Source organism: Gorilla gorilla, chromosome 6 (genome assembly GCF_029281585.2).
Source record: "Gorilla gorilla gorilla isolate KB3781 chromosome 6, NHGRI_mGorGor1-v2.1_pri, whole genome shotgun sequence".
In the NCBI taxonomy this organism is placed as follows: Eukaryota; Metazoa; Chordata; class Mammalia; order Primates; family Hominidae; genus Gorilla; species Gorilla gorilla.
In genome coordinates this window covers 85319077-85328383 of record NC_073230.2, presented here as the reverse complement: position 1 = coordinate 85328383, position 9307 = coordinate 85319077, and the positions used below count along the sequence as shown (strand labels likewise).

The 9307-nt window shown below is 44.5% G+C and overlaps 1 protein-coding gene across 6 annotated transcripts in view; it reads right to left on the bottom strand.

Moving 5' to 3' along the window:
- LOC115933217 (putative postmeiotic segregation increased 2-like protein 3) overlaps nt 1-9307 on the bottom strand; it is a 38804-nt gene that overhangs the window by 2134 nt on the left and 27363 nt on the right. For 4 of the 6 annotated variants that reach the window (XM_055392880.2, XM_063708206.1, XM_055392878.2 and 1 more), the window contains 5 exons: nt 7538-7624; nt 7258-7360; nt 5905-6088; nt 4627-4751; nt 2778-2837 (listed from right to left, as the gene is read on the bottom strand). In XM_055392880.2, coding sequence (XP_055248855.1) covers nt 4665-4751; nt 5905-6088; nt 7258-7360; nt 7538-7624 — 461 coding nt within the window. In that variant the 3' untranslated portion in view covers nt 2778-2837; nt 4627-4664. Of the gene's footprint in view, nt 1-2750; nt 2838-4626; nt 4752-5904; nt 6264-7257; nt 7361-7537; nt 7625-9307 lie in introns of those variants that run through there. The other 2 variants (XR_010134475.1, XR_008681434.2) reach the window with 2 other exon arrangements.

Here is a 9307-nt window from a genome sequence, read left to right as displayed (position 1 = left end):
TGGCTCACGCCCATGATCCCAGCAGGAGTTTGAGACCAGCCTGGCCAACATGGTGAAACACTGTCTCTACTAAAAATACAAAAATTAGGCAGGCGTGGTGATGCACGCCTATAATCCCAGCTATTTGGGAGGCTGAGGCAGGAGAATCACTAGCAGACATTGTGTCTCCTCACCCCCTCTCAAAAAAAAAAAAAAAGAAAGTTCCTGCAGCAGTTAAAGCTGTGAAAGACAGGCACTCTGCCATGCAATTCTTTGTGATTTTTCTCTTTTCTTTTTGGAGTTGGGGTCTTGCGCTGTCACCCAGACTGGGGTGCAGTGGTGTGGTCATAGCTCACTGCGGCCTCAGACTCAAGCTCAAGCGATCCTCCTACCTTGCCTTTCAAATTGCTGGGATTATAAGCATGAGCCACTGCATCTGGCCTGTGTGACACAATTCTGTTTTTTGTCTTTTTTTTGGGGGGGGGGGATGGAGTCTCGCTCTGTCACCCAGGCTGGAGTGCGGTGGCGTGATCTTGGCTCAATGCAAGCTCCGCCTCCCGGGTTCACGCCATTCTCCTGCCTCAGCCTCCCGAGTAGCTGGGACTACAGGCGCCCGCCACCATGCCTGGCTAATTTTTTGTATTTTTAGTAGAGACGGGGTTTCACTGTGTTAGCCAGGATGGTCTTGATCTCCTGACCTCGTGATCTGCCTGCCTTGGCCTCCCAAAGTGCTAGGATTACAGGCGTGAGCCACCGCGCCCAGCCTATGTGATGCAATTCTGATGTCAACTCCCTGATGTTACCTCAAATGCCACAGGTTAAGGCCACCAGCCCCCACTAGGCTGCCATCGCTTTAGACACACCTGCAGGCTTGGGTGTCCTCAGACCACATACACTTCTCACCAACTGGCTGCAAATTTGGAGGTTCCCACCATGCCCTCAAGTTTGATAACTCACTAAAACAATTCACAGAATGCAGAAAAGCATGATAGTTTCTCTTTTTTTTTTTTTTTTTTTGAGACGGAGTCTTGCTCTGTCGCCCAGGCTGGAGTACAGTGGCCACCATGCTTGGCTAATTTTTGTATCTGTATTAGAGACGGGGTTTCGCCATGTTGGCCAGGCTGGTCTTGAACTCCTGACCTCAGGTGATCCACCCGCCTTGGCATCCCAAAATGCTGGGATTATAGGCATAGCCACCATGCCCGGTCGACTTCTAGAGTTTCAATAACAGAGATGTGATTCAAGAAGGGAGACATGTTTTGTAGATGGCAGGAGCTTCATGAAAAGAAGCCAATGAAGGGCAGGACGTGTAGCTGTCTACCTACAGGAAACCAGCCAGGAGCCTCCCCACAGGGACTTCAGCACAGATGGCCGGGAAAATCTGCATTAACCTGAGCTCTGGACCTAAGAGAGGACAAGGCCTTGACCATTTCTACAGACTCACAAGATGCAATCTCTGTGGTCCATGCCCGTGGTGTGATCTGGGAAACGGGGGGCCTTCTAAATGCCAACAACAAGGAAATCAAATGTGCAACAGACAGAAATACCGGCATTGACGAGGGCCATGGAGAGGCCTGAACAGATGACTGCAGTTCACTGCTAAGGTCATCAAAGGGGTGACTCTGAAATAATAAATTTCAGATGCCACGGCCCAAATAGCTGCATGAGGTGGGGAAATCCTCCACATGTCTCTGCTTCCTTCAGTACCTGTTTATGAAATAAGCCGAGGTACTTCCCTGGGGAATTTCCTTTCTCTTTCTTTCTTTCGAGATGGAGTCTTGCTCTGTCGCCCAGGCTAGAGTGCAGTGGTGCAATCTCGGCTCAATGTAACCTCTCCCTCCTGGGTTTTAGCAATTCTCCTGCATCAGACTTCTGAGTAGCTGAGATTACAGGTGCATGCCACCATGCCCAGCTAATATTTGTATTTTTAGTAGAGACAGGGTTTCACCATCTAGGCCAGGCTGGTCTTGAACTCCTGACCTCGTGATCCACCCGTCTTGGCCTCCCAAAGTGCTGGGATTACAGGTGTGAGCCATCACGCCCAGACTTTTTTTTTATTTTTTGAGACGACGTTTCACTCTTGTTGCCCACGCTGGAGTGCAATGGCACCATCTCAGCTCACTGCCACCTCCTCCTCCCAGGTTCAAGCGATTATCCTGCCTCAGCCTCTCGAGTAGCTGGGATTACAGGCACCCAACACCAAACCCAGCTAACTTATTGTATTTTTAGTAGAGATGGGATGTCACCATGTTGGCCAGGATGGTCTTGAACCCCTGACCTCTAATGATCCACCTGAATTGGTTTCCCAAAATGTTGGGATTACAGGCACAAGCCACTGCGCCCAGCGCCTCCCATACCTCTTTTGGCCAAGGCAGCACAATTCAGAAGAATCTTGCCAGGGAAGACTGGTAAATGGACGTCAACGTGATGCCTATGGCTCCTGGTGGATTTAGATACCTCCTGGTGCTTATTGATACCTTTACCAGTTGCACGGGGGCTTTTCTATGCCAGACTGAAAACGCAGGAGATCAATGATCAACCTTCAACTATTTACTAGCAGAACACTGAGGGGACTGTGCGGTCACCAATACCTCCTAGTGCACTTGGATAAACACCTCCCAGGAAATAGAGATGAATAGAAAGGACATAGTCAAACAAGCAGAATGGCTGCATTCCTTCAACCAGAAGGGCCATTAGTCTGTTTTCACACTGCTATAAAGAACTATGAGAAACTGGGTAATTTATGAAGAAAAGAGGTTTAATTGACTCACAGTTCTGCAGGCTGTACAGGAAGCATGGCTGGGGAGGCCTCAGGAAACTGACAATCACGGCAGAAGGCGAAGGGGAAGCAGGCATGTCTGGCCATGTTGGAGCAGGAGAGACAGAGAGAGTGAAGTGGGAGGGCTGCACGCTTTGAAACAACCAGATCCCACAAGCGCTCACTCAATATCACGAGAACAGCAAGGGGGAAGTCGGCCCCCATGAGCCAATCACCTCCCACCAGGTCCCTCCCACAACACTGGGAATTACAATTTGACATGAGATTTGGGTGTGGATACAGAGCTGAACCATGTCAAGGGTAGTTCAACCGCTGAGATTGATTGATTGATTGATTGACTGAGATGGAGTCCTGCTCTGTTACCTAGGCTGGAGTGCAGTGGCACAATCTCGGCTCACTGCAACCTCCGCCTCCCGGGTTCAAGCGATTCTCCTGCCTCAGCCTCCCGAGTAGCTGGGACTACAGCACATGCCACCATGCCTAGCTAATTTTTCTATTTTTAGTAGAGACAGGGCTTCACCATGTTTGCCAGGCTGGTCTTGAACTCCTGACCTCGTGATCACCCTGCCTCGGGTTTTCTTTTGCTGGAATTATAGGCGTGAGCCACTGCACCCGGCCAACAACTGAGATTTAGAAGGCAGTCGAGTCCACTATACTGCACCTCACCTGGTTTCTTCCTCTGTTGGGGCCCCTCGTGGCCACTGTTCTGTTACTTTTTGGTCCTATTTATTTAAATGGATGGTGAGCTGTTTGTCCTCCAGGCTCCAACACTTCCACCTTCAGCTTGTATTACAACAATACCAGCCCTTCAAGCTACTCCGGGTGACCCCAGAACTCATTTGAACTCAGAAGCCCAGGAGTTTCATTCCTTTCACTTTAGGGGACTCAGTGCCCTGCTCAGCATGAAGTCGAAGCAGAAGCATGACCTCCATCCCTAATCCCTCAAGAATGAGGAGTGGAAGGTGTTGGCAGGAGGGTGGCGCTGAGGTTTGTAGATCTGTAACTGCATCAGACCAAATCTGGTTCAACTTTTTTTTTTTTTTTGACGGAGTTTCACTCTTGTCACCCAGGCTGGAGTGCAATGGTATGAACTCAGCTCACTGCAACCTCCACCTCCTAGGTTCAAGTGATTCTGCTGCCTCAGCCTCCAGATAGCTGGGATTATAAGGGTGCACCACCACACCTGGCTAATATTTATATTTTTAGTAGAGACGGGGTTTTACCATTTTGGCCAGGCTGGTCTTGAAGTCCTGACCTCCACCTGCCTTGGCCTCCCAAAGTGCTGGGATTACAGGCGTGAGTCACTGCACCCGGCTCAGTTCAACTTTTATGTAATGAGGTTGTCAGTTGTTTTTCAATTGCCATGGACCCACAGGTTGAAGGGCATGTACCCTGTGCATGCCCAGGTTAACCAAGCATGCAACCACGGAGTGGAAACTAAAAGCTCGGCCTAAAGAGCTGAGACTGATTTAAGAACTGGACACTCCATGGCAGGAGCCAGGATCCAATCAGATTGAGTTTTGGTGTCACCCCATGGCAGGATCCAGTCAGATCACACCTCCCAGCATTACTTTATTGCAAGATCCAATCAAATCACAACTCATTACCCTATGCTTATAAAACCTGACATAGCCCCCAGCTGGGTAAGGGAGATTTGAGTATTTCTTCCTGTGTTCTTGCTAGCTGACTTACAAAAAAGCTTTAAAAAAAAGGCCACGCGTGGTGGCTCATGCCTGTAATCCCAGCACTTTGGGAGGCTGAGGCAGGCAGATCACTTGAGGTCAGGGGTGCAAGACCAGCCTGGCCAACATGGTGAAACCCTATCTCTACTAAAAATACAAAAATTAGCTGGTCATGGTGACACATACCTATAATCCCAGCTACTTGGGAGACTGAGGCAGGAGAATCACTTGAACCCAGGAGGTAGAGGTTGCAGTGAGCCAAGATCACACCACTGCACTCCAGCCTGGGCGACAGAGTGAGAAGACTCTGTCTAAAAAAAGAACAGTTAAAATTAGCACCAAATGCTTTACGAGTAAAAAAAGTTTTTAGCTGCATATGTTTAAGTAACTTTTTAGATTGTAAAAAATACACATACAAAATGGAAAGGCACAAAGAAGAGAGCAAAAAGTGCATGAGATCTCACATCCAAGGATAACCGCTGAGAACATGAAAGTGCTGACTCTTCCAGCCTTTATACTATACACATTTAGGCCGTTGTTTTGTTTTTATAAAACTGTAATCATATAATACAGATAGTTTTATAATCTGGTTTTTAAACACAACAATTACATAACATTTAGCTGTTTCTTTTGCATTCAGATTCATAAGGGTTCCAGTAACTCATTTATCAGAAAACCGAGAGAAATAGTCTCATTAAAATATAAGTACATAAGGCAGGCATGGTGGCTCACGCCTATAATCCCAGCACTTTGAGAGGCCGAGGTGGGCGGATCACCTGAGGTCAGGAATTCGAGACCAGCCTGGCCAGCCTGGACAACATGGTGAAACCCCGTCTCTGCTAAAAATACAAAAATGAGCCAGGTGTGGTGGTGCGCGCCTGTAATCCCAGCTATTCAGAAGGCTGAGGCAGGTGAATCGCTTAAACTCGGGAGGTGGAGGTTGCAGTGAATCGAGATCATGCCACTGCACTCCAGCCAGGGCGCCAAAGTGAGACTCCATCTCAAAAAAAGATGAAAATAAAAAATAAAAATAAAAAATATATATGTATATATATTTTTCCAGACAGGATTTTACTCTGTCTCCCAGCCTGAAATACAGTGGCGCAATCATAGCTCACTGCAGCCTCAAGTTTCTGGGCTCAAGTGAATCTCCCACTTCAGCTTCCCAAGTAGCTGGAACTACAGGTGGATGCCACCATGCCCAGTCAATTTTTTTTTTAATTTTTCATAGAAACAGAGTCTCACTATGTTGCCCAGTCCTAATAAACACTATGTGATGAAAAGAAAAAAGTAAATCACCCTAAAGTTAAATCTTTAATGTTAAGTCTTTAACGAGAAATGCAAATAAAGCATTTCTCAATAGATTATGGGAAGAGAATCAACTGAAGAATAAACATCTTTAGTAAATCTTTTGCTCATGTGCATTAACCAATACTCTTGAAAACCAGGATTAATTTACTGTACCTTCTTAATATTCCTTTGAAATTCCTTATGGCGCACAGGTAGTGTAGAAAATAACTGCTTCACGCTGACTGTGGTCCCTCTGGGGTGGGGGTAGGGGGTTTTCTGGATGATTTTCCCATCGTGATCAAACACCAGTCGAGTCCCAACCTTCACCGATGCGTGGCAGGTAGAAATGGTGACATCGCTGTGAGAGAATACCAGGCGTGCTGTGTTCAGTGAGAGACCCGTGATGTTGAGCATTGACTATGCTTTTCTTCACTTGCTTTTCTCTCAAAACTTTCTTAAAAAGCTGATGATCCCTCTGAGATAACCAAGATCTAAACGGTTGAGGAGTCATCATAAAATCTAAGGTTTGGCATCTAAAAGACAGTGAGACAGAGAGCACTAAACATGCTTTGTTTTGATAAAAGCTTTGATTTCATTTTTCAGGTTGAATTGCAAAACCATAAATGATCTCAAGGTTTATTTATTCACAAATAGAGATTTGTTTTGTTATTACTCTTCAAATAAAATTGTTTTAAAGAATTTTTTAAAGAACTAAAAAAAATTTTTAAAATTTTTAAAGAATCCGAAAGATATTATAATTAAAATGTATATGTAGGGCAGGGTGCGGTGGCTCATGCCTGTAATTCCAGCACTTTGGGAGGCCGAGGAGCGCAGATCACTTGAGGCCTGGAGTTCCAGACCAGCCTGGGCAACATGGCAAAACCCCATCTCTACTAAAAATACAAAAATTAGCCAGGAGTGGTGGTGCACGCTATAGTCCCAGCTCTTCAGGAGGCTGAGGCATGAGAATCACTTGAACCTGGGAGGCAGAGATTGCAGTGAGCTGAGACTGTGCCACTGCACTCCAGCCTGGGTGACAGAGTGAGACTCTGTTTAAAAAAAAAAAAAAAATATATATATATATACACACACACATATATATACACACACACATATATATGTGTATATATATACACACATATATATGTATATATATTTAAATATAATTATAAAAATTTAGTATCTGTGCTATAATTAAATAGTGCTTTGGTGAAATGTTTCCCTAAAATTTGATGATGAAAAGCAATGGTAACTATCATTTATTACCTATATGTTATGTTAAAATTGAGAAGTTACTGTTCTAATAAGGGTAACCTTTTTTTTTAACAATACTATTTGCTTCATTTCATTCATTTATTTCCCACATTTCAGAAGTACTAGGACTTAGACTGGCAGTGAGACCAAACAGAATTCAGAAGCTAGAAGCTGAGATACCGAGATAGAAAATTGTAAATAATAACGATTCCAATTAACTTTCTGAGAGGTTTTTCTAAGGGGTCAAGTGAATGGATAAAAACATTGTATCACCTCAGTGCACACAGTGAGCTCAGAGCTTCCCCTTGAAAGCCAAAAGTTTCAACCTCACTTAGGTCGGCAAACTCTTGAATCTTACATGTGTGATGTTTCAGAGCTGAAAGAGACTGTAAAGTAAGGACTAAGATACCTCAAGTGCTAAAACAACGGATATACATGATATCTAGTAACTGGCTTAAAAAACTGTTTTTGCCTTTCCCAAGACAGTGTTACTCAAAATTCTGAGACATGTGGCCCAATTATTTTATAATAGGATTAGAAAAAGTTAACTTACTTAAGCCTTCAAAGTTTTCTTCTTCTACCCCACATCCATTGTCTGAAACTTCAATGAGATCCACTCCATAGTCCTTAAGCTTTAGATCTAGAAAGTTTAAATATTTATGTATTTATTAAAAATGGACCCATGCTAGAATGGCATGAACCCGGGGGGCGGAGCTTGCAGTGACCGAGATCGCGCCACTGCACTCCAGCCTGGGAGACAGTGAGACTCCGTCTCAAAAAGAAAAAAAAAAAAAAATGGACCCATGCTATATATAAGCTTTTATATTGATATTATTTATAACATATGCAAATTGAAGAGTCATAACTATACCTTTAGTTAAACGTACGAGTATCATTTTGTATATTTCATTTTTATAAAGCCCTTTCTGGCCATTTACTAGCCCAGATTAAATAGTTTAGCTTTTTCTTTCCTCTTTTTTTTTTTTTTGTCCATAGGCTAGTCAAATGAAGCAGTTGGAGTGGAGAAGGAACAAAAAAATCTGTAACTGGTTGTGATCAATTAGTGGTTAACACCGTTGCACTTTGACCAGCCTTTTCTTTTGAAAGAAATAATTTTAACATACCCAGTAAGGAGAAAGGGGGGCAGGCACGGTTGTTCATGCCTGTAATTCCAGCACTTTGGGAGGCCAAAGTGAGCAGATCACCTGAGGTCAGGAGTTGCAGACTAGCCTGACCAACGTGGAGAAACCCTGTCTCTACTAAAAATACAAAATTAGCCGGGCGTGGTGGTGCATGCCTGTAATCCCAGCTGCTCGTAAGGCTGAGGCAGAATTGCTTCAACCCGGGAGGCACAGGTTGCGGTGAGCCAAGATCGTGCCATTGCACTATAGCCTGGGCAACAAGAGCGAAACTCCATCTCAAAAAAAAAAAAAAAAAAAAAAAGACAACTGGTTCTGGAATCAGACTTCCTGGATCCTATTTTATTAGCTTTATAATATCAAAAAAAGGAAATTTCCTGTTCCTTAATTTCATCATCTGTAAAATGAAGATACTAAGTTCTATCTCATAAAGTTACTCAGCTGATTAATAATTTTTTAGGTTTATTTTATTTTGTTATTTTCTTTTTTTTCTTGTTTTTTTTTTTTTTGAGATGGAGTTTTGCTCTTGTCACCCAGGCTGGAATGCAGTGGCATGATCTGATCTTGGCTCACTGCAACCTCCACCTCCGAGGTTCAAGCAATTCTCCTCCCTCAGCCTCCCGAGGAGCTGAGATTACAGCCATGCACCATCACATCTGGCTAATTTTTGTATTTTTAGTAGAGACAGGGTTTTACCATGTTGGTTAGGCTGGTCTTGAACTCCTGACCTCAAATGATCAGCCCTGCTCTGCCTACCAAAGTGCTGGGATTATAGATGTGAGCCACTACTCCATGCCTATTTTATTTTTATTGAGACAGAGTCTTGCTCTGTCCCAGGCTGGTGTGCAGTGGCACGATCTCGGCTCACTGCAACCTCTGCCTCCCGGGTTCAAGCAATTCTCATGCCTCAGCCTCCCAAGTAGCTGGGATTACAGGCTTCTGCCACCAGGTCCGGCTAATTTTTATATTTTTAGTAGAGACAGAGTTTCACCATTTTGGACAGGCTGGTCTCAAACTGCTGACCTCAGGTATCCACCCACCTTGGCCTCCCAAAGTGCTGGGATTACAGGTGTGAGCCACCACACCCGGCCTGCTTTATTTTTTTAATAGAGATGAGGTCTCACCATGTTGGCCAGGTTGGTCTTGAACTCTGGCCTCAAGCAATCCCCCCACCTTGGCCTCTC